General features: G+C 40.9%; 1 protein-coding gene across 2 annotated transcripts in view; it reads left to right on the top strand.

Moving 5' to 3' along the window:
- The first annotated feature begins 3,260 nt into the window (after positions 1-3,260).
- Positions 3,261-26,042, top strand: part of DENND5A (DENN domain containing 5A) — a 101,135-nt gene continuing 78,353 nt past the window's right edge. For both annotated transcript variants that reach the window (XM_044258795.1, XM_044258793.1), the window contains exon 1: positions 3,261-3,383. In XM_044258795.1, coding sequence (XP_044114730.1) covers positions 3,272-3,383 — 112 coding nt within the window. In that variant the 5' untranslated portion in view covers positions 3,261-3,271. The remainder of the gene's footprint in view (positions 3,384-26,042) is intronic.

Below are 26,042 nucleotides of genomic sequence, written 5' to 3'. Positions count from 1 at the left end.
TTCTTATAACTCCCTTGAACACTCTCTAGGCACACTTTGGTCTCATGCCCTTTCCTGAAATTGCCTTCCTTCAGATGTCCACTTGTTTTTTCTCATGTCCTTCATCGTGAAAGTGGGTGCCCTAATATGCTACTTGGAGTATATAATGTCCCAGATATTTGAAAGTCCTTTTTTCATTGATTTTTAAAAATTAATTTAACAGGGATGCCTGGGGTGGCTCAGTTGGTTAAGCATCTGCCTTTGGCTCAGTTCATGATCCTACGATCCTGGGATTGAGTCCAGCATTGGGCTCCCTGCTTAGTAGGAAACCTGCTTCTCCCTCTGCCTGCCATTCCCCCCTGCTCCTGCTACTTCTCTCTAAGAAATAAATACATAAAATTAAAAAAAAATTTTCAAAGCAATCTTGGGAAAGGTAGAATGATTATTCTTATATTCCAGAGAGGTTAACTGATGTGCCTCAGCTCACACAGCTAGTAAAGGCAGGAATGGGGATTTAAACACTAAATCTAAAGAGCATCCAGTTCTGTTTTCTCTCCGACTCTCAAAAGAAGCAATCATGTTGCCAAACATATTTCCTACTGGGAAGGTGATCACTTTACAGTTGAGTATTCTGGGCCTCTGAGCAGTTACATTTCCCAGGACAAATTAATACAGTTGGGCTTTTGTTTTGAACTTGTGTTTTATGAGTTGAGTTAGTTTGAGAGATCTCCCAGCACCTGGTTGCCCTGGATGCATTGGATAAAAAGTCTCTGGACTTTCAAATTGAGGAGATTTAAGTCTTTTTCAAGTCTCTTCTTCCATATCACCCCCAAGCGATCATTTTAAGATGTCAGTCAGATCTTATCATTCCCCAGCTCAAATTCTTCTACGTTACCACCCCTGACACACTCTACAGGATAGTCTCTGGCATATGAAACCTTTCCTGCTCTGTCCCTCTCCTCTTTCCCTGGTTTCATCCCCTTTTAATTCTTCATTTCGCATAGAAATGAATTATTTGCTGTTGCCTGAATGTATCACTTTATTTTATTTTAAAGATTTTATTTACTTATTTGACAGAGAGATCACAAGCAGGCAGAGAGGCAGGCAGAGAGAGAGGAGGAAGCAGGCTCCCTGCTGAGCAGAGAGCCCGATGTGGGGCTCGATCCCAGGACCCTGTGGTCATGACCTGAGCTGAAGGCAGAGGCTTAACCCACTGAGCCACCCAGGTGCCTCTGAATGTGCCATTTTAATCTGTCACTCCTGGTGATTACCCATGCTTCCTGAAACCTCTTTTTTTCCTCTCTTTTTACTTGAGAAATTTCTTTTGATCCTTAGAACTCAGGTCAGATTGTACTGTCTTCTGGAAGCATTCCCTGACCATCTCCCAACCTGGGGAGATGCCCCAGATGCTGTATAATTATTTAGCTTTCTGAGCCCCCTCTACTGTCTCTGTGTCCCCAACATACAGGATGGGGTGGGGCATCACTCTGAATAGGCTCTGTTAAGCTACCTTCTCCTCCCCATTTTTTTTTTTTTTTTGAGCCCAATACAGGGCTTAAACTCATGACCCTGAGATCAAGACTTGAACTGATATCAAGAACTGAGCTGAGATCAAGTCGGATATTTAACCATCTGAACTACCCAGGCGCCCCTACTCCTCCCCGTTTTGTCCCATGAGTTCAGGCAGGTTACATACAGGGAAGGGCAGGTGCTATGGTTCCCAGTGATGTCAGCTGTGACCGCCAGGCCACCCTCCCCAAGGGAACCAATGCTTGAGAGAAGTACCCAGGAGAGAACCCAGGCAAGAACCCATGGTTTGCCCTTGGGGAAACCAGGTACTTTCTGGAGTCCTTAGTAGCAGCCTGCCAAAGCAAACCTCTTGCTGGAATAGTAATAATTTATAATAATAATTTATAGTAATATGGTATGTCATCTATGTTCCAGGCACTATTATAACCATTTAACCAGTCTGCAAATTTATCTTATGTAACTCACAAAAACATGACTGCTGGCACCTGGAGCGTGCCCAAGGTCACATAGTAAATGACAAAGTCAGGATTCAAATCTGGGCATTCTGTTTCTAGAGCCCATGGTAATAACCTCCATACTATATTATCTTCCTGGCTTCTGATCTCCAGTTTCCTGCCTACCCTCTGTGGGAAACCAAATCAGAGAGTCCCAAGGCAAGGGCTAGGAGGCAAATTTCTCTCCTCCTCATTTCCTACTTTCTCTCAGGACGACGGGCTTAGAGATGGATTTGAGAATTCTCATAAGTGGAAGGGGAGCTCCTAAGTGGCCTGAGCTCTGGAGGCTCCAGGAGAAGAAAGAGGACACTCTGGTGCATGGGAAAAGGCCTGCCCTGGGGTGGTGGGTGAGGGAGCTGGGAGCTGACCGGGAGCCCAATATTCTAGACCGGGTTTTGTCTCTTAGACTCTGTATAGCCTTGGAGGAAGAAGTCCTTGCTTTTTTCTAAGCCTTAGTTTCCTCATTTGTAAAAAAGGGTAAATATGGGACTGGCTTATCCACCTCCACCAAAAGAGGGGGCATCTTCAGCTCTCCTGAGGAAAGAGCAGGGCACGGAAGCCAAGCTGCAGGGCTAGTGGAAAGAGCTATCTGAGGTCTCGGTCTAGCCTGGATATGGGACGAGGTGGGCTGCCAAGCTCAGTCCCGCGACCCCATCCCTGTGACAGGGCCGGGTTAGGGAGACGTCGGGATCTCCCGTGTGAGGAGTAGGTAGAGGACAGAACATAGACCAAGGTCTCAGCTCTGCGGCATGCGCCCACTCATCCCTCACCTCCTTATCCTCTCAAAAGGAGTCGCAGCCTCGAGGGGGTGGCGGTTGCGGGCGACCGGGCAGCGGATGGCCGCGTTGCGGCGGCCGCCTGGGAAGCTGCGGCCCTCCGGGCCCGAAGAGCATCACGTCATCCTTTCCGCCAGGCGCCCGCCCCCTCCCCGACGGCGCCTGCGCAGGCGCGGCGGGAGGGGGTCGCGGTGGGGGCTCTCCTCCGCGCATTCCGCCCTTCTCCAAGCTCGCTCGTGTCGCGGCGCTCTCGGCTGGCGGCGGCGGCGCGGAGAGGAAGGCGTCCAGGATGCGGTGCGGGGCGGCCCGGTGCCCCCCTGCCCCGTCACGGCAGCCGCGGCGGCCGCGGGGACCGGGCCAGGGCCGGGAGCGGCGGCCCGAGCCGCGGTAGCGGCGGCGGCGGCGGCGGGAGGGGCGGCTTGAGGGCGGGCGGGAGCCCTGGTGCGGGGGCTCCGCGCTCCGCACGGCCCGGCCCGGCCCGGCCCCGGCGCCATGAGCGGCGGTGGCGGCGGCGGAGGGGGCTCGGCGCCCAGTCGTTTCGCCGACTACTTTGTCATCTGCGGGCTGGACACCGAGACCGGGCTGGAGCCGGACGAGCTGTCGGGTGAGTGCTCGCGGAGCCCCGGGCTGCTTCCCCGTGCCCGCTGCGGCGGGGGCACCCTCGAGGAAACCTCCCCGCTTTGTCCCGGGAGCTGGGCGAGGGCCGGTCTGCGGGACCCACGGCTGGCGCGGGGGAAGGGGGCGTCGGGCTGGAGGTGGAGTAGCGGGCTGAGGGGACTCTGAGTCGGCAGGGGTCCGAATGGCCTCCTCCGCCCCTTTGCGCTATGGTCCTGTAGTAGGCGACGAGGAGGAGGGGGAAGCGTTGTGTGTTCTTCTGGTGAAGGTAGAGTGACTTGGTACAAGATGAAGGTAAGCCTGTTGTCGAACACCCGCTAGGGAGGGAAGAGGGTATCCCACATCTCAGTTGAAAGTAAGTTCCACCCAGACTGAAAAACAAAACAAAACAAAAAACAAGGAGAGCAAAACAGAAACTTGTGAGTTTTTCTGGCTTCTTCCCAAGAAGCCAGTTCCTCAAAACTGCTCTAACTCAGCCCTGGGCTGGGCTCCCTGGTTTGGTAGGACATGAAGTAATAAAGTGAACTTGAGGCACAAGAAGGGTGAGAACTCTCTTAGTTCTAGAAGGGGCCTATACCGAGCCATGCCTCTTTTTATGAGAAGTAATGGGTGGCCGTTATGAGACCAGCTTCATTTGTGAGTAAAAGGGCGGTGACCTAGTGGGAGAGTCTGGGTTGGGTGGTGATGCTTCTCAAGTCATCTTTCAAAGGGGGAAGTAGTAGGAAAGTGAAGATGGGGCCCGGATCAAATTGACAAGAATTGCAGAAGAATGTCATAATTGTAAAATCCCCATGAATTCCACTGCACTGTCATTGGAACCTTTGAATTGCAACAGTTTTGAAAAAGTTTTTGGAGTGTCCAGTTTGCAGGTTTCATGTGAGTTTGTTGTATCATCCTGATTTGATGAGGGATTTCCTTTTCATTGTTTTGTCTTGATGTATTCACCAAAGTTTCCTGAAGGTTATTATGCTGTTGACTAATTTTACCTTGCTTCAGAGATAATAGGACAAGATTTTTGTTTTGTTTTGTTTTGTCACCAGAAAAATTCCAATGTTTCTTGTGGAAAAAAAAATTAGGTGTATACTTCAAATGACAAAAATAGACCATCTTTTAAAAAGCATGATAAATTGATGACCGTTAACAAGGTCAGAACAGATAGACAATTTTCTCAAATTAATACCAGATGGAGGAAAAAAAATCATGAAACAATAACGCTATTAATACTAGGCCTTTTGTTGGGGCAACTTTATTGTTTCAAGATCACTTCTTTAGATCTTCAAATTCTAATACAGATGTTGGTTTTTCATGTATGTTTCATATTTATTAAATTTGTGACTTTGTGATGTAGTTGTTGGAATTCAGTCCATGATGTTGGAGCTGGGAGAGACCTCAGGGAGGAATATGAACCCCAGGAAGGACAGTAGGGCCAACATCCTGTTAGTTAATTGCCTGACTTTTGGTTCAGTGCTCTCTCTTACACTAAACTGCATTTCATTGCCTGGTTGGGTCTTTAGAAAACACTAACATGTTGAGAAAGACTAAAAATATCACAGTTCTCCCCCGTAAAAGAAACTTTATAAAGTGGTGGAATAAGCAAGTGTTTTTTTTTTTTTTTATAATGTTGTGCTTTGAGTATTTATTAAATTATATAGAAATTTGATTTTAGGGACGCCTGAGTGGCTCAGTCAGTTAAGGATCTGCCTTCTGCTCAGGTCAGGATCCCAGGGTCCTGGGATTCAGTCCTGCATTGGGCTCCTTGCTCAGTGGGGAACCTGCTTCTCCCTCTTGCCTGCCCATCCCCCTGCCTGTCCCCTCTCTCTAACAAATAAATAAAATCTTAAAAAAAAAACAACAAAGAAATTTGATTTTAGAAAATGAAGAGAATGGTTCGCAAATGGTAAAAGCATTAGAATGAAGCTGGGAAATGATGTGTTAATGAGAGCATGGGTTTTGCACTTAAACATAACCCCTCTGCAATATGTTGGCTATCTCTGTGACTCCGGGGCAAGTTAGATAACTCTGCTGGCATCTTCATCTATAAAAAAGGGAATGTATGTAAAAAGCATTTCATCAAGTAGACACTCAAAAATGTTACTTTTCTTTTAGTGACTATCTGTAAATTATCTGCAAGCGAAAATTATATCCCTGTGAAAATTTATTGGGAGAATAAAGAAAGGGGGAATCAATTGTATAAAATGTGTGAAGAAAGAGTATTTTTTCTGTCTTTTTAAATGTGGTGGCAGTAGTGGAATGCCAAGACCATTTATTCAGTAGGTGGCCTTTGTTCGAATGGGCACTGATTGAAGGATTTCTTTTTTTACTTCATTTCATTTCTGGTGAGTTGGTAGGGGAATCTGGACTATGCAGAGGGAATCTGAAAAAAATAAAAACAGAATACAAATAGCTTTATGCAGGTCAGTCTTGAGACTCTCCAGGGTGCGTTTTCTCTCCATAGCTGGCCTTGTAGTTCTCAAACTGATGATGTCATAATAAGTGAAACTATAGGAAATTGTGAATTGCACTCAGGTCTTTAGGGAGGTACTGAGGAGTCTATAAGTTCTCTCTATGCAAATTAAGTTCTATACTTCAGGTCGCTTCTGTGCTCTTAAAAGCAAATCCAGAACAGGCAAATCAAAGACACTTATTTGTTCCTTCTAGTTTTGTGGAGAAGGATTAAGATTCATTCCCATGTTGCAATAATAAGAGCCTGCTGAGTTGAATATAAACTCAAATCACTGGATTTTATAGGAGTCCCTCCCTCTCACTTCCCTTTTCTTTCACACTTAAGCATTTAGGCAAGTCATATGCTTATTTGTTGTGCAAGGAACTGAGGAAGGTATGAAAATTGTTTTCTGGTTAGTTGAGAAATTATTTTGGGTTTGGGGGAGGTGATCAATGAATGAATCGTAAGTCTAGCCAATTTTGGGAAATAGTGTCTGCTTGTTAGCTTCTTGAGCTTGTCAGAGAGATAAGCAAATCTGTAAGAATTGTGTTTGAGGGGCACCTGGGTGGCTCAGTGGGTTAAAGCCTCTGCCTTCAGCTCAGGTCATGATCCCAGGGTCCTGGGATCGAGCCCCGCATCGGACTCCCTGCTCGGCAGGGAGCCTGCTTCCCCCTCTCTCTCTGCCTGTTTGTGATCTCTGTCTGTCAAATAAATAAATAAAATATTAAAAAAAAAAGAAAAAAAAAGAATTGCATTTGATATATGTTTTCCATTCCTGTTGGTTCATCCTAAGTGGGGTGGCAGATGGTAGTAGAGTGCAGTCCTTATTTACCCCTTTGATGGATGGATATCCGAGGTGTATTTGTTTCTCCTTTTTCTTCTTGTGATCACTGCTGGTGACTGCAGGAGAAGGCTTACTGTGAGATGGGATCCCTGAATTTAACTTTCCCTATCTGCCCAAGAATTAAGATTCCAGAATACTTGTGATCTGTCTCTTACTTTGGAATCTTTTTAGGTTCCTCTGAACTGACTTGTACCTAGCTTTGAAACATAAGTATTCTTGGTTCATGCATCCAGTACTGCAGTTTTCCCAGGCTCTGAGCAGAGAGCCTTGGCGAGAATTGAAGAGAAAGGCTTGGGAACATAGATAGGATACTTGTCAGTGTCCTGTATGAGCCTGTTTAGAGTACTGAGAATATACTGAAATCATCTCTTAATATCACTGTTAGAAGAGAGAAAAAAATGCTTACTGACTAGGAAAGTCAGAGCACTGGTGAGATCATATTCCTCCTTAACCATATTGAGCAGTGAATTTAGAACCTAAAATTCATGGCATGTCACATGTGGAAGAACTCTCCAAGAGATTATATAACCTTCTGATTTTACAGATGAAGAAACTGAGGCCATGAGAATTTGGAGAATATTTTTCTCCCTTGCCACGTTTCATTTTTCTTTTCTGCTATTTGATGATGCTTTGCAGTAATCTGTTGAGTAGAGGGGACAAGTGAAATATTTGTTTGGCAGAGGCAGGAGCAGACATTATGGCAGTTTTTCTAGTGCAGGTTTCTGTTTCATGTTAAGGAAGAATACTGTGTGATTCTCATGAAGGATGTCTTATTTTTTTTTAGATTTTTCTTTTCATATAATTTCACACTGAGCATTAACGTGAATAGTACAAAGAACTTCAGTGCATCCTTTTTACAGATTAACTGATGAACATTCTGCTTCATTTGTTTTATCACTTGTATGTATATATTTTCTTACATATACATATATAAATAACTTCATTATGATCTAATTCATATACCATATAATTCACATATTTAAAGTGTACAGTTCAGTGGTTTTTAGTATAGTCACAGAGTTGTGCAGTCATCAGTATAGTCAGTTTTAGAATATATTCATTACCCTTCTCCCCTACCACCCACCCAAGACCCATACCCACCCATTAACAGTCACTCCCCATTTCCTTCCAACTCTGTAACCGTTCTTAGCCCTTGGCAACCACTAATCTATTTTTGATCTCTATAGATTTGCCTTTTCTGGACATTTCATAAAATCAAGTCCTATATGGTCTTTGTGATTGGCTTTTTTTATTTAGCAAAGTTCATCCGTATTACAGCATTTATCAGTACGGGTTTTTTAAAGGGCTAAATAATACTCTGTTGTAAGAATATACCACATTTTATTTATCCATCAAATGATAGACATTGGGTTGTTTATACTTTTTGATTACTATGAATAATGCTGCTGTGAACATTTGTGTACTTTTTTTTTTTTAAGATTTTTATTATTTATTCAACAGAGAGATAAAGAGCACAAGTAGGCAGAGCGGAAGGCAGAGGGAGAGGAAGAAGGAGGCTCTCCGCTGAGCAGGGAGGGAGCAGGGAGGGAGCCCGATGTCGGGCTTGATCCCAGGACCCTGGGATCATGACCTGAGTGGAAGGCAGCCACTTAACCAACTGAGCCACCCAGGCGCCCTGTGTACATGTTTTTAAAAAAGATTTTATCATTTATTTAAAGAGAGAGTGAGAGAGCACAAGCAGAGGAGTAGCAGAGAGAGAGGGAGAAGCAGGCTCCCACTTAGTAGGGAGCCGGTTGTGAAGAAAATAATGTGGGCCTTGATCCCAGGTTCCTAGGATCATGACCGGAGCTGAAGGCAGACCCTTAACTGACTGAGCCATCCAGTTGTCCCTGTACATGTTTTTGTGTGGAGATCTCTCTGCATTTCTCTTGGATATATACCGAGGAATGAAAATGCTGGTCATATGGCAGCTGTGTTTAACCTTTTGAGAAATTGACAGTCTGTTTTCCAGTACAACTATACTAGTTTACATTCCCACTAGGGGTATATGAAGGTTCTACTTTCTCCATGTCCTTGCCAATACTTATAACTTTATTTTTGATTATAGGCATCCTAGTCGGTATGAATATGCATTTCATAATAGTTTTGATTTTCATATCCCTGATAGCTAAGAAGTATACCTTACATAAAAGAAAAAAAAGGCTATCTCTTTCCAGAGATGAATTGACTATAAAAAGCTTGATGAGCCAGTTTCAGAGAGTCAGTATGAGCTAATTTTTATTTTATTTTTATTTTCCTCTGCTAGTCTTTCAGTTTTATGCATGGTCATTGTATAAAGGCATCTCTGCTCTGAATCCTAGACTCCTAGCTGAAGCAAAACTTAAATCCTGGTAGCTTACCTCAAGGGTCTGTGATAACTTCCAGAGGTCAAGGTTGCTGTGGCAGGAGGAAGATTTCCTACCTTAGGTCACATATTTCCTTTTTGAAAGTTGAGCAAAGGAGAAATCGAGAGAAGAGGTCAACACACAGAAAACAGAGCAGTCCAAGGCAGTTTAAAAGTATATTCTGGGGCACCTGGTTGGTTCAGTGGATAGAACATGCACCTCTTGCTCTTGGGGTCATGAGTTCAATCCCACATTGGGATGGAGTCTACTTAAAAAAATTTTTTTTTCAGTTACATGCTAAATTTAGTTGGAGAGACTGTATATTCTTTAACTTTATTCTTTATTTTATATATATATATATTTTTTCCTGTTTAACCCACTCTTATCAGTTCTGGAAATGTCTTTTTTTTTTTTTTTAAAGGATTTTATTTGTTTATTTGACAGAGAGAGAGATCACAAGCAGGCAGGGAGGCAGGCAGAGAGAGGAGGAAGCAGGCTCTTCGCAGAGCAGAGAGCCCGATGCGGGGCTCCATCCCAGGACGCCACGATCATGACCTGAGCCTAAGGCAGAGGCTTCAACCCACTGAGCCACCCAGGCGCCCCTGGAAATGGGGCGCTTTTCTTAGATCAAATAGTTACGAGGGCTTTGTTTCTAAGACGCTACCTTTTTGGTGTGGCTGTTTTAGTATGTTTAGTGCTTTTTTGTCTGAGCCACCCAGGCGCCCCGAGACTGTATATACTTTTTTTGTCAGAGAGAGTGAGCACAGGCAGACAGAGTGGCAGGCAGAGGCAGAGCGCGAAGCAGGTTTCCTGCTGAGCAAGGAGCCTGATGTGGGATCATGACCTGAGCCGAAGGCAGCTGCTTAACCAACTGAGCCACCCAGGCTTCCCGAGACTGTATATTCTTAAACATGAGAGAACCCTACTTTGCATTCCCTTAGGTAGGGAGGATCAGATTGAAAGTAAGTGGATTTTATCTGAACGGCCCTGGAGCCTTACTGTTCTCTGCTTACAACTCTGTGCGCGACTCTGCTCTGTACAGCCCTTCCTGCCCTCCTAGATTAGAAACAGTTTTCTTTGCCTAGGACGTCCTTTGGCAACGCCCATTTCCAGTTCTATATCCTTTTATAAGCTTGTTTTCTGGCTAAATCTGGTGAATAGCCTTCTTGGACTTGGCTTGGCTTTTCAGTTCCTCTGCTGTCCCAGAGGAACTGCTATCCCAGTATGAATTACTGTCAAGTGGTCTTAGAGGTCTCTCAGGAACCTAGGTACACAGGAGAGAACCTGCTGGATATGGCATAGGATCCAGTGAAGGAGAGAAAGACAGCCTTTTGGAAGTTGGTGACTTAGGGAATTCATTGATTACACATAGGCAATCATTGCCAGATTTTTAGATTTAGTTCTCAAAAGTTACTAAGTGAAGCAGATAATGGACAGATGTCTGTGTTCCAGATGTCCTGTGGTGACTGATTTTAGTTTGGAGTATATGGAACCTTGCACTGGATTTATGAGTGACATAGTCCTGTCGTGGTGGAAAATGAGAGCATGTGCCCGCTCTCAAGCTATTTTCAGTGTGCTGCTAGAGGATCAGATATGACTCCAGGAAGTAAGATGGGAACAGCTATAGTTTTGATCATCAGGTTTCTCTGATATACTAAGGTGGTCTGATATCTGAGACCTTAAGTATAGTATCTTACACTTAGGATCTGTCATAGTTTCCTGTTAAAGGTAGCCAGGTTAGTAATATTTTTTGTTCATTGGTGTGGTAGGTAAGTCAAGTCAATTTTGCTAGGCCATCTGTGATCTACTATACAGGTGGAACTAACTGGGTTAGTCTAGAGTATTCACGGAGTGCTGAGAGTTCTAATCAGGGAGAAGAAGGTTTATGGTGGTTCCTCTTATTAAGCTTCATTCCTCTGTGAGTGTGGGATTCCTTGGCTTCTAAACTATTCCTAGTTGGCAAAACATAATATGAGTGTGTGTTTATTAATATTGGTCACAGAATTTAAAAAGTCAGAGCTAGAAATGAGAGATAGTCTATCACTTTTTACAGAGGGTAATGATTAATATTTGTAAATGACTTTTTACTTTGTAGTGTACTTTTAAAGAGTTATAAAATTTTTTCAGTCCTACTCAAAATACAATTTTTTGTCTGTTGTCACCCAGCAAATTGGAAAGAACTGTTAGAATCTGTATCTTTTGCCTGGTGTCACACAATTGATGAGATTATTGTTTTCAGTTGTATATTTGGGAAAATTGAAGCAATGGCTTGATCATTAAATAGCAGAGCTATGGTGTGGCCTCTTTAGCTCAGTCCCAACCCACATTGCAGTAGAAGAGCTCTGTCAGGAGAAGAACCAGGTCACTCATGGTCTGAATTGTAGTTAAGGTGGTTGTTATTTTATATATATATTTTCCTGGCTAACCCACTCTTAGTACTGGAAATATCTTTCCTAGGTCAAATAGTTACGAAGGCTTTGTTCCTAAGAAGCTCCCTTTTTGGTGTGGCTGTTTTAGGATGTTTAATACTTCTTTGTCTGAGGTTTATTTTCTTTGAAAAAAAAAAAAAAGGTTTTTGTCTTAACCTCAGAAATCCCTCTGTGTAGGCTGTAGTTTGCATATTTTGTGGTTGTAGTTTGGGGACTGGCTCTGACTTCTGGTTTACCATATTCTGTATAACGAAAGAATATTATGGGAAGCAACAAAGAAACTTCCGGGATTTTTAAAAGCAGGAAGACAGAGGAGGAAATGATTTAGAAATGGTATTCATAGAGCCACAGTTTGTAAGTGGATAAAACCAATTTATAACAAATTACATGCACTTCTGTTATACATTAGAATTACTTTCCACAGGAATGTCAAAGGACTTGGTTCTTCTCTCAGTTGTGTTATCAGCTGATGTCCTTTTTTTCCCTTTGGTTTTGTAGTTTTATTTATTTATTTTATTTTTATTTAAAAATTTTAAAAAGATTCTGTTTATTTATTTGAAACAGAGTGCAAGCAGGGGGAGCAGCAGAGGGAGAGGAAGAAGCAGGCTCTTCTCTGAGTTGGGAGCCTCATGTGGGGCTCAGTCCCAGAACCCTGGCTGGGATTATGACCCAAGCTGAAGGCAGTTGGTTAACCAACTGAGCCACCCAGATGCCTCTGTAGTTTTATAGTAATAGCCCTCTGACACTGTTTTAGCCTATTTGTGAAGATAGGTATTGATTATTGTTACATTGTTGAAGAAAACTAGAGATTTTATTTTATGTAAATGAGGTGTCCTTTTTCTTGTTTTTCGAGTCTTTATTTGACAATGACTGTTAAAATTTTTAATTATTTTTACTGATAATAAAAATCATAGGTCATTATAAAAATTAATAAGAGCGCCTGACTGGCTCAGTTGTTAAGCGTCTGCCTTTGGCTCAGGTTATGATCGCAGTGTCCTGGGATCAAGCCCCGCATCAGGAAGCCTGCTACTACTTCCTCTACCGTTCCCTCTTGTATTCCTCTCTCACTGTCTCTCTTTCTTTGTCAAATAAATAAATAAAAGTCTTCTAAAAAAATGTTTGAAGATCATGGAATTTTTCTCTCTCTAAAAATAAAACTTTGAGTTATAAAATACACATTTCTTCTAGAGAATTTAGAAATTATAGAAAAGTACAGAAATAAGTGACTCATAATTCTTCTATCCAGAATTAAGCTGTTAGTATTTTGATGTCTTTATGTAGTTCCTTTTAGTTTTTAAACATTTTTATTGCAGCATAGCTTAAATACATATCCTAAGTATGTAGCTTGATGTATTTTTATATAGGTATGCATGTGTGTAACCATCACCCAGATCAATTCTTTCCAGTTTTTACTATGTGTGGGTGTATGTATGTATACTTCTACATATTGTGAGCCCGATGCGGGACTCGATCCCAGGACCCTGAGATCATGACCTGAGCGGAAGGCAGTGGCTTAACCCACTGAGCCACCCAGGCGCCCCTGTGTTTTGATTTTTTTCACTTAAGGTTCTATCATGAATATTTCTCAATATTATCAAGTATTCTCCTGAAATTTTGTTGATCCCAGTGAAGAGTTAATTACAGGGAGCAGAAACTCATTCAGACAATCTAAACTAAAAAGGGGATTTCTTTCAAATTCTAACGTGTGATATATTTATAAATAACATCTTAAAAGAATATCCAACATAAATATAAAGATCTATGGAATATTTCACATTTTTCTTTTTTCAGATGTCCTCATACCTATGTTTTTACACTTAGTGGGAGTCATTCTATAATGTTATCCCTAAAACAAGTTTTTGTTGAGTCTGAGGAGTGTACATCTTAAATTTTAATAGTATTGTCAAATTTCCTCAACAGTTTAGACACACACCTCAGTGTTTAAGAGTCCAGTTTCTCTACATCTGTAATAAAATGTTAGGACTTTTCTGACATGTTTCCAATCTGCTAGGAAGAAAATATCTTGTTTTAATCTGAATTTAATGATTTGTGAGGCTGAGCATCTTTTCATATATTTCATGTACATTTGTATATTTCTTCGGTTCAGGTCCTTCATATTTCCATTGTTTATTATCTTTTTCTCATTGATTTGTGGAAATTGTGTATTAAGAATATTTTGATTGTCAGGAAATATATCAAAACTTCAAAAATACTTGGAGTGAATGGGACGCCGGTGTGGCTCAGTTGGTTAAGCTGCAGTCTTAGCTCAGGTCATGATCCCGGGGTCCTGGGATTGAGTTCTGCATTGGGCTCCTTACTCAGTGGGGAGCCTGCTCCTCTCACTGCCTCTGCCTGCCATTCTGCCTGCTTGTGTGTACTCTCTCTCTTTCTGACAAATAAATAAAATCTTAAAAAAAGTACTTGCAGTGAAAATATATATGTGCACTAGTATATATTTATAAATTGGGATCATAAGAGAAGTGGATTGTGTATATACTGCTTTTTGAATATATTATTATATGTCAGTAATTTTTCCATGGTATTAAAAATGTCTTGAATATGGGGCACCTGGGTGGTTCAGTCATTGGGCATCTACCCTCGGTTCAGATCATGATCCCAGGGTCCTGGCATTGGGCTCTGTGTCGGGCTCCCTAATCAGCAGGAAGCCCACTTCTCCTCCCACTGTTCCTGCTTGTGTTCCCTTTGTTCCTGTCTCTCTCTGTCAAATAAGTAAAACCCTAAAATAAAAGTCTTAAATAGTCTTATACCATTAAATATTCTTCATATATGTGATTTTAATTATTTAATTCCACAGTGTGAGTGAACTATAAATTTTTTTTTTGAACTGTAAAATTTTTAGTGATTGTTTGGCACTTGGGTGGTTTATACTTTTTTATTACAAATAATTTTACACAGTAGTACTTTATACAGATCTTGACTGCCTTATTTTTGTTTTAATGTAAATATCGATAAGACATTATTAAGCCAAGTTAGATGAATCTTTAAACACATTTCACATGTAGTGATAAATGTTTTCTCAAAAATGCTGCACCAATTTATGTCACCCCTAGTTTGCTGTTATTTAATTCTATACACACACACACACACGTATATATGTATTGTTCGGTGGGATTGTATATTACCATAACATAAAATTTAGCATTTAACCATTTAAAAATGTATAGTTCAGTGTCAATTTAGTATATTTCATAATGTTGTGCAGCCATCACCAGTATGTAGTTCGATAATATTTTCATCACTCTGAGAGCAAACCCTATACTCATTAAACAGTCACTTCTTATTGCCATTTTCTCCCCAGTTCCAGGCAACCACCAACCTGCTTTCTGTCTCCATAGATTTGCTTATTCTGGATATTTCATACAAATGGAATCATGTAGTATGTGACTTTTTGTGTCTGGGTTCTTTCACTTAATGTTTTCAAGGTTCATCCTAGTTGTTGCATATATCAGTACTTCATTCTTTTATTTATTCTTTATTGAAGTATATGGTAGGGACACATTGTTTCATTAGTTTGGGTGTAAAACATACTGATTGAATACATTATGTGATGCTCACAAGTGCAAGTGTAACTACCATCTGTCTCCATAAACACAATATGATGAAGTCTAGTAATTTCATTCCTTTTTATGGCTGAATAATATTCCATTGTGTGGATGTACTACATCTTGCTTATCCATTTATCTGTTATAGACATTTGAGTTGTTTCTGTTCTTTGGCTACTGTGAATTATGCTGCTTTGAATATTCATGTGCAAGGTTTTGTTTGAATACCTGTTTGGGAATCTACCCAGGAGTGGAATTGCTGGGTCATTTGGTAACTTTATGTTTAACCTTTCCAAGAACTGCCAAACTGTTTTCCACAGTGGCTGAACATTTTACGTTCTATCAACACACGAGGGTTACACTTTCCCTACATCTTTGATAATATTAGTAATTTTTCATTTTTTGATGTCATTATGTTTTAATCTGTATTTCCTTACTACTAAGATATTTTAAAAAGAGCTATTTGCTATCCTTTATATTTATATTGTGAATTGTCTCTTTATAATTTCTCTTCTTGCTCTTTTTTTTTTGTGGGGAGGAGCAGGAGGGACTGAGGTTGGGGTGCTTTGGAAGGTGATCTCTTTTTGCTTAGGGAAAACTGATAAGTTTGCGAAGGAAATAGGGTGGCTAAAGAAATGTGATTTGTGGCATTTATTTGTTTCCTGTGGCTGCTGCAACAAATTACCACAAACTGGGTGGCTTAAAAGAACAATAATTTGTTTTCTCACTGTTCTGGAAGCCAGAGGTTCAAAATCAAGGTATTAACAGGCTGCCCTCCCTCAGAAGCTCTAGGGGAGAATGATTAATTGCCTCTTCTAGCATCTGGTGTTTGTTGGCATTCCTTGGCTTTTGGCCACGTTGCTCCTATCTTCAACATCCCTTCTTCTCTGTGTCTTCTCTATGTCTGTCTTATAAGGATACTTAGCATTGAATTTAGGGACCACTCAACTAATCCAGGATGATTTTCTCATCACAAGATCTTTGATTACATCTGTAAAGACCCTTTTCAAATAAGATAATATTCACAGGTTCTGGGGATTAGGATGTAGACATGTTGTTTTGGGGGGCCACCATTCAACCTACTATGAGGGTCTGTAAGGTAGGTCTTGAATTTCCTCAGGTGTGAGCAAGGAGCAGACAGGAATTAAAAGGAGAGCCCAAGAAGAATGGTTAAGGAGAAGAGAGACTAATATCATTAGTGCTCTGTACTGTTATACTTGATATTCAGAGATTAGGATTCAGAGATAGGATTTTAGGATAAAAATGACTAAGAGTCTGAATTATTTGACAAAAGCCATTAACTCAAAAAATTCAAGCTTCTGCTGTGGTAGAACATTCTTATCTATAATAAAAGTCTCTACTAGCTCTGTGATATTGGAACCAGTATCTCCTGAACCAGTCAGATTCATTGTCTTGTCATTGGTAATCATCACTATCATCTCCAGTACTTTTATTTATGCTGTATTTATTCTTTATTATTATAAAAATTAAAGTATAATTTGCATTGTATTCTTTTTTTTTAATTTGGGTATAGTTGACATATAGTGTTACATCAATTTTAGGTGTACAACATAGTGATTTGACAAGTTTATACATTCGCTGTGCTCACCACAAGCTTAGCTACCATCTGTCACCATACATCACTATTAAAATATCACTGACTTTATTCCTTATGCTGTGCCTTTTATCCCATGACTTAATCATTGTATAACCTGAAGTCAGTATCTCCCATTCCCTTTCACCCATTTTTCCCATCCCCTTATCCTCCTCCCCTTTGGCAACTGTCAGTTGTTTATATTTATAGGTATGATTCTGCCTTTTGTTTGTTTATTCATGTTTTTAAAGATTCTGCATATCAGTGAAGTCATATATGTCTTTCTTAGTCTGACTTATTTTACTTAGCATACTATCCTCTAGACCCATCCATTTTTTCCTCAAACGGCAGACTCTCTTTCTTTTTCATGGCTATGTAATATTTTATTTTAATTTTTTAAAGATTTTATTTATTTATTTGACAGAGATCACAAATAGGCAGAGAGGCAGGCAGGGTGGGGTGGGGGGGAAGCAGGCTCCCCGCCAAGCAGAGAGCCTGACTCGGGGCTAGATCCCAGGACACTGAGATCATGACCTGAGCCAAAGGCAGAGGCTTAACCCACTGAGCCACCCAGGTGCCCCTGTGTAATATTTCAGTGTGTGTGTGTGTGTGTCCAGACACACGCACACACACCCCCCACATCTTCCTTGCCATTTGTCTACTGATGGACACTTAGGGTGCTTCCATATTTTGGCTATTGTAAATAATGCTGCAGTGAACGTAAAGGTACAGGATTTATTCTTTTAAAATAGGCAACATAGGTCTCAGAAAAGAACCAAGAGTTGATTAGAATTTCCAAACCTTTCATTTTGCAGAGGAAGGAAGTGTGCTGGCAGGGTTCTGAGTAACTACTTAAATTCTCACAGCTGGTTAGCGTCAGAGCTGAGACTTGAATTTGGGTTCCTTAACTCTTGGTTGAGTGTTTCTTCTCTCTCTTTTTTTTTTATTTTTAAAGATTTTATTTATTTATTTGACAGAGCGCGTGCACGAGAGGGAACACAAGAAGGGGGAGTAGGAGAGGGAGAAGTAGGCTTCCCACTGAGCAGGGAGCCCAACGTGGAGCTTGATTCCAGGACCCCAGTATCATAACCCAAGCTGGAGGCAGACGCTTAACAACTGAGCCACCCAGGCGCCCCTGAGTGTTTTGTCCATGATATATACAGTATACAAGCTGCGCAACGGATAAAGGAAGAATAGATTTGTGGTTATTTATTTTTCTTCCTTAAAGCTGGGATTCCCTACTGGGGTTGTACAGGAGATAGTATAGCCTAAAAGCTGTATCTGTCACGTGTATTTGAAACCCAGATCCTCCATTTACTGTTTGATTAATGGTGGACAATTTACTTCTCTGTGTTGAAGTTTCTTCATCTTTGAAGTGGACTTAAAATCTATCTCATAGGGTTGTTGTAGGATTAAAGGAGTTAATACATTAAATGGCTTGGGATAGTACCTGACACATAATGAATAAGCATTAAGTATTTTCACTGTTACTAACATTTTTCCTTGCATCACTTAACTCTATAACTTTGACATTAATGCAAAGTGAAGAAAGGGTAATAGTACTACATACATTTTCATTTGGGCCTGTTAGCAACCACATGAGGTATGTTCTGTTGTTGTTTGCACTTTTTTTTTTTTTACAGAGAGAGATTACAAGTAGGCAGAGAGGCAGGCAGAGAGAGAGAGGAGGAAGCAGGCTCCCTGCTGAGCAGAGAGCCCGATGCAGGACTCGATCCCAGGACCCTGCGATCATGCATGAGCCAAAGGCAGCGGCTTAACCCACTGAGCCACCCAGGCGCCCCTTGTTTGCACTTTTTATGTGAGGACAGTGATGCACAATATGGTTAAATAACTTGCCCGAGATCATTCGGCTGATACGTGCTAAGATTGGGATTCATCAGATCTGTCGGAATCTAGAGTTTACTTTTTTTAAGGAATTAAACTTATATACGATATAGTATACAGTAAAGTGCACATACTCAGGTTCACACTGTGATGTGTTTTTACAAACTGAAGTGTTCCTTGCATCCCAGAACCCTTTCTTGTGCTCCTTCTAGTCAGTTTTGGCTCTCTTGTCTGCCAGAGGTGACGACTGTTCTGACTTCTAACAGCATTGATTAGTTTTGCCTTTCTGTACTTTTGTATAAATGGAATCAAATGCTGTTCTCTTTTGTCTGGATTCTTTTGTAGAACATCATGTTTGAGAGATTCATCCATATAGTTAAAAGTAGTTTTCAATTGTTCATTCTTACTGCTGTGTAGTTTTCCATTGTGTACCTCTACCACAGTTTATCTCTCAATTCTACTGTTGATGACACTGTGGGTAGTTTCTAGATTTTGAATATTAATAGTAATATATTATGAACATTACTGTATGTGCCTTTTTTGTGAACATGCCCTTTGGTCTTTGGGGTGGGTGTTTACCTAGAAGTGGAATTGCTGGGTCATAGGTATATATTCACTTTTAGTAAATACTGCCATACTGTTTTCCACTGTGGTTGTACCACTTTACATTCTCACCTGTAGTGCATAAGAGTGTAGGTTGCTCCCTGTCCTCATCAGTACTTGACATTTTCCTTCCTTTTTATTTTAGCCATCCTGGTGTTTGGGTAGTGATATTGCGTTACCAAAATTTGCATTTTTCTGGATGACTAATGAAGTTGAGCACTTTCCAAAGGTTTATCATACTTTTATATCCTTTTTTTTTTTTTTAAAGATTTTATTTATTTATTTGACACGGAGAGAGAGAGAGAGCATAAGCAGAGGGAGCAGCAGGCAGAGCACAGAGGGAGAAGCAGGCTCCCATGACCTGAGCTGAAGGCAGACGCTTAATTGACTGAGCCACCCAGGTGTCCCTATAATCCCCTTTTCAGAAGTAACCAAGTCTTTTGCCATTTTTTGTTCAGTTGGTCTTTTTTTTTTTTCCTGTTGATTTAATGGAATTCTTTATATGTTCTACATATGAATCTTTTGTCAGTTACATGTATTGAAAATATCTCTTAATTTGTTTCCTTTTCATTCTCTTAGTGCTGACTTTTGAAGAACAAGTCTTTATAATATCCAATTTATCACTTTTCTCTCTTTATATTTGGTGCATTTGATATTCTGTTTAAGATATGTTTGCTGTTGCACAGTCACAAAGATGTTCTGTTTCCTACTAAAGGCTTTATTGTTCTATCTTTCACATTTAGATTTGCAATCTCAGAGCTAACCCTCTTAATCACTATACTGTGACAACTCCATACTGCCTGAAAAAAGCTCTTCTACCGATCTACCGTGCATGCGGGCATGCACATGGGTGCCACTTTTCAACATTCTACAGAGTGGAAGAGAAACATTTCCATTGCTTTCACAGCTGGGCCTGTAGTACAACAACGCTTTGATACAACCAAATACAGTCCTTTTGATAGACGTTTAGTAAAACAAATGCTTGTCTTTGTGCTTTGATTTAGTACCAGCTGGTAAAACTTTAGTGTTTAGGAAACTGTTAAAAAAAAAAAAAAAAAAAGAATATTACTCTACGATGTCTTAAGGTAAAGAGAATTCACCTCTGTTATTGAGGGTAACCTGATAGGAGGCTCCCAAATTCTTTTTTATTTTAAAAGATTTTATTTATTTTATTTTTTTTAAAGATTTTATTTATTTATTTGAGAGAGAGACAGTGAGAGAGAGCATGAGCAAGGAGAAGGTCAGAGAGGGAAGCAGACTCCCCGTGGAGCTGGGAGTCCGTTGTGGGACTCGATCCCGGGACTCCAGGATCATGACCTGAGCCGAAGGCAGTCGTCCAACCAACTGAGCCACCCAGGCGTCCCTAAAAGATTTTATTTATTTGTCAGAGAGAAAGAAAAAGCCAGCAAACACAAGCAGGGGAAGCAGCAGATAGAAGGAGAAGCAGGCTCCCCATTGAGCAGGGAGCCTGACATGGGTCTCCATCCCAGGACCCCAGGATCATGACTTGAGCCAAAGGCAGATGCTTAACCAACTGAGCCACTGAGGCACTCCTATAATGATAAATTTTTATGTCTCTAAAACACTTAGTACAGAGCTGTGTAAACAATAGGAACTCAGTCAAGACTGATAAATTGCTTGAGCTTGGAATAATGTAGTAATGTAGTGGAGTGGCTGAGGGTGTGGTAGACAAGTATCCTATGGTGGCTGAGTGGAGAAAACATCACTGTATTTATATTTATAGCTTGGATTTGGTGGGAGGGTGTGAGTAAGATGGGAGGTTTTGGATGAATTGTTTTAAGTGTCTTGCACATTCAGTAAATATTTGTGGGTTGATATGTTGATGAATTATGGGGATATTTTCACCTCGAGGGAGAATTTAAATTTTTGGCTTGCACATTTCTTCTGTTTCTCTGTGGTCGCAGAGGTGTATTTATTTTTAGAATTCTTCTTTAGCCTTATTTCATAATAGATTGGCTAGTTTGGTTTTTGCTGCTATGGTAAAAAGAACTGTGTTATAATTAGCATCTCTGCTTCCTCTAACAGTTTTATGGATTTGTTTTGAAGAACTAAAAAAGAAACAAACTAAAAGAAATATTCGTTGTGCTAAATATTTCTTCAAGAAGAGCATTTTATGCTAGATAGTATTCAAATGTGAAATTCCAAATATCGACACTGGAAAAAAATATCTCCCAAGACTGAAATGCCCCCAGAAACTCCTCCCCACATTGTCATGGTAAATTATCTATAGAATGGAAAGGGTAGAAATAAATTAGTGAGAGGAGACCCAAACCTGAGTCCATTAAGCATTTATATAGGAGCATTTAATTCCTCTGAATGAATTCAAGTCTCTTTCTTTTTTTAATTTAATTTATTTATTTGTTAGAGATGGGGGCAGGGAGCACAGGAGTGGCAGGCAGAGGGAGAAGCAGGCTCCTTGCTGAGTAAGGAGCCTGATTCAGGACTCTTAGGGCCCTGGGATCATGACCTGAATGGGAGGCAGATGCATAACTGACTGAGCCACCCAGGTGCCCCTGAATTCAAGTCTCTTGACCCAAACAAATTATACCCTAGAGTTGGGTAAGAGAATTGGGATGAGATCATTTAATTGCTGTCTGTCACGTCTAAGGATACGGAATTACCACAAAAAGACATATTTTCAAGACTGAGAAGGTAAGAGCTTGACATTTCTAGTCAAAATCTAGAATGGTTTATTAAGGATATGGTATGAGGATTTAGAAAAGGAAACTGATTATTAAGAACCGACACAGGCCCACTAGGAACATGTTAGGTCAGACTAACTACATTTTCTTTATTAAGGGGGAGTAGACTGGTAGAAGAGGTTAATAACTGTCACCACCGTTTTTGGATTCAGGAATGGTTTGATGGGAAGAATTAAGATATACATGGGGTTAAGAAACAGATTTGAGCTGCATGATGAAGGCGGTGACGTGAAAGTTAGAAAGATGTTCCAAAAAAAAAAAAAAAAAGATGTGTCTTAATGGCAACACTAAAATGTGAGGCTTTTAGTTGGCCGAAACTTTGATTTATGTCAAAAAGTTGTGATTTTTAGCTTGTATTAATAGGTATTGTCAGAGAAGTGGATAGTCCTATTTTAAATGTTGTTAGACCACACTTAAATAGAGTACCGAGTCTAGTTCTAGGAGCTAGGGAGGTGAGGGAACTGAAAACCATATGGTAGGAATTAAATTCAAAGGAGCAGACTTGTTTTATGACCAGTAAATGGCTCTGACAATAGGTCCCACAGAAGAGTTTCAGAAGAACTTAGAGTTGCAGAATTGGCAACATTGTTGGAATACCATAGATTTTGATAGCACTCACTTGAATAAATGTAGATTGGCTAATCAGGCAAAGAAGCCAATGAAGGTCATTCTAAGCAGAGAATAGCGTCTAAAAAAGAATGAGGGCATGATAAAGCATGCCATATTTTAGCAACTACAAGTGATTTGGTGTGGATAAAGTCTAAAGGAGAGAGGGGTTGGGTAGGAGGTAAGACTGGCAGGTGCTTTATTGAAGGTGGAGGAACTGGAGCCCAGGAGATTTGATTGTGTTAAATAAGGAGGAATTCCAGGCTTTCTTACTTCCCTTCAAGAGCTCTTTCATTCTCTTCCTTTTGGTATGTTGTTTTAGGTTTACCTTAAAATGGTAAGGATAGGCGTGCCTGGGTGGCTCAGTGGATTAAAGCCTCTGCCTTTGGCTCAGGTCATGATCTCAGGGTCCTGGGATCGAGCCCCACATTGGGCTCTCTGCTTAGCGGGGAGCCTGCTTCCCTTCTCTCTCTGCCTGCTTCTGCTTACTCTCTGTCAAATAAATAAATACAATCCTAAAAAAAAATGGTCAGGATAGGGACACCTGGGTGGCTCAGTTGGTTGTGTTTGCCTTCTGCTCAGGTCATGATCCCAGAGTTCTGGGATCGAGTCCCACATTGGGCTCCCTGCTAAGTGGGGAGCCTGCTTTTTCCTCTCCCTCAGCCCCTTTCCCTGCTCGTGCTCTCTCTCTCTCTCTCTGACAAATAAATAAAATCTTAAAAAAAAAAGGGCCAGGATATGCCTGCCCTCTGTTTATAAAAGGATTCTAAATAATCACACGGGACTATCTTTTACATTCTTTAGCAAGCTAAAGAAACTTATCTGAAAAACTATGACCTATAAGCAGTAGGTTGAAGGGTATAAACAATCCCAGTTATTATGGCTTTTTTTTTTTTTTAAGATTTTATTTGTATATTTGAGAGAAAGAGACAGGCAGAGGGAGAAGGAGGCTCCCTGCTGAGCAGGGAGCCCACTGTGGGGCTCTATCCCAGGACCTTGGGATCATGACTTTAGCTGAAGGCAGATGCTTAACCAACTGAGCCACCATCAGTTGTTATGGTTTTAACTTTTATAGACAGGCAGGCTATAGTATAGGTTATGCTAACGTCAAGAACTTTTCCCACTTTACCATGCTATTTGCTTAGAAGAGGATTTTTTTCTTTGCCTAGTTCAGGTGATAGATGGTAGGGTGAACAACTGCAGCTATAGTGATCCAGCAGTTAACAGCTGTGCCAACATGTGTTTATCAAGATCTTGTGTTAATTTTGGCTGTGAATGATGTGGTTGTAGCTTATTGTTCCATTGCAGGGAGGGTTGAATTTCATGAGAAGCAGGTTCTTGAGGCCTCTCTGCTTGTTTCTTAGGGCTCTATCCAAGATTGGTATCTAGCCTGTATATCATATGTGTATGAGTAGTGTTTGTTTTCAGTGGTTGGTGTCCACACTGCACTGATAGTTAAATATTTTGAAAATCATATCTACCTCTAACCATCCTTCTCCTATCATAAGCCAGCTTGAAGTTTCTCTAATTTGTTTGTGGTTTATTTATACAGAGAAATTGTCTTTTTTCCTCATGCTCTTAACTTTATAAAAAAAAATTCCTAGAAATAATTTTCCTTTACATTCACTTAGTGATTTAAAAGCTAGTTTCAAGGGTGCTGGCTAGCTCAAGTCGGTTAAGCGTCCCACTCTTGATCTCAGCTCAGGTCTTGATCTCAGGATTTTGAGTTTAAGCCCCGTGTTGGGCTTCCTACACAGCATGGAGCCTACTTAAAAAACAAAAACAAAAACTGGTTTCAAATATTTATGAGTCAACAAGGAAATAAGAACACTGACCAGATATTTGTCATTAAGATTTTTTTGGTCAAAATTTTCTAGGTGAGGGGCGCCTGGGTGGCTCAGTTGGTTAAGCCTCCGACTCTTAATTTTGGCTTGGGTTGTGATCTCAGGTCTGTGAGGTCAAGCCCCCCCATAGGGCTCCATGGTCAGCACGGAGTCTGCTGCTTAAGATTCTCTCCCTCGGGGCACCTGGGTGGCTTAGGTGTTAAGTGTCTGCCTTCAGCTCAGGTCGTGAGGGTCCTGCGATCAAGCCTTGCATTGCACTGCTCAGCAGAGAGCCTGAGCAGTGCTCAGCAGTTCTCCCTCTCCCACAACCCCCTGCTTGTGTTCCCTGTGTCAGTCTCTGTCAAATAAAAAAATAAAATATATTAAAAAAAAAAAAAGATTCCCTCTGCACTCCCCTCACACCTCTCTCTCTCTCTTTTCAAGATTTTGTTTGTTTGTCAGAGAGATCACAAGCAAGGGGAGTGGCAAGCAGAGCAGGCAGAGCAGGCAGAGGGAGAAGCAGGCTCCCAGCCCAGCAGGGAGCTGGATGTGGGGCTCTATCCTAGGACTCTGAGCTCATGACATGAGCTGAGTTAGTTGCTTAACCAGCTGAGCCACCCAGGGGTCCTGAGAGCCATTGTCTCTAAACAATTTTATTAACCTTATTTATATCTAGATTTCTTTTTTTTAAAGATTATTATTTATTAGATAATAAATAAAAAATTAGATTAGATTATTTATTTGAGACAGAGTGTGCCTTATGCATGCATGCACGAAGGAGAGGGAGGGGCAGAGGGGGAGAGAGAATCCTCAAGCCAGGCTCCCTGCTGAGTTGGGAGCCCAGCCTGGGGCTCCATCCCAGAACCCTAACATCATGACTCCAGCTAAATCAAGAGTCAGGTGCTCAGTTGACTGAGCCACACAGGTGCCTGGGTATCTAGATTTCTTAACTCAGCTGTAATTAATAAATGTTCTTGATTTTCTTTTCCTATGTGTGTGGCTTTAATGGCTAGATTATATTCTGTTGTGTTGATGTGCCAAACAATTATCCTGTTGTTTGCTTTTCTTTTTCTTTTCTTTTTTTCCCCCCATTTTATTTTATTTTATTTCTTTTCAGTGTTCCAGAATTTATTGTTTATGCACCACACCCAGTGCTCCGTGCAATACATGCCCTCCATAATGCCCACGACCAGGCTCACCTAACCTGCCACCCTCCTCCTCCAGAACCCTCCCCCTCCGATTTCCCCTAATTCACTTCTCCTCTCCTTCACCCAATGTCCTCTGTGTTATTCCTTATGCTCCAGAAGTAAGTGAAACCATATGATACTTGACTCTCTCTGCTTGACTTATTTCACTCAGCATATTTTCTTTTTCTTATAGTTGTAAATAGCTCTACTATGAAAAAGTGCTTTATTTATTTATTTTAAAAGATTTTATTTATTTATTTTTTTGTCACAGAGGGAGCACAAGCAGGGGGAGCAGCAGGGAGAGGGAGAAACAGGCTCCCTGCTGAGCCAGGAGCCTGTTGGGAGACAGATGCTTAACCAACTGAGCCAACCATGCATTCTGAAATTGCTTTTTTTTTTTTAATGCTATTGGGGTGCTATTTTAGTGGTTGCTATTTTTTTTCTGGTGCCTTTTGGGTGGAGTTTTAGTGGATTTAGCAGCAGATTAAAGGGTATGGGTTTTTTTTTAATTTTTAAAAAGTTTTTACAGCTTCTATGATAATATGCTAGTTTGGTTGAGCTTGTGTCAAAGATGTCAATTTGTGGGTTGGAACCTTTTTAATGTTTAATTCTCTGACTCCCATATGAAGGTTTTAAGGCATAT

This window comes from Neovison vison, chromosome 7 (genome assembly GCF_020171115.1).
Source record: "Neovison vison isolate M4711 chromosome 7, ASM_NN_V1, whole genome shotgun sequence".
Lineage (NCBI taxonomy): Eukaryota > Metazoa > Chordata > Mammalia > Carnivora > Mustelidae > Neogale > Neogale vison.
This window is presented reverse-complemented; position numbering and strand designations above follow the sequence as displayed.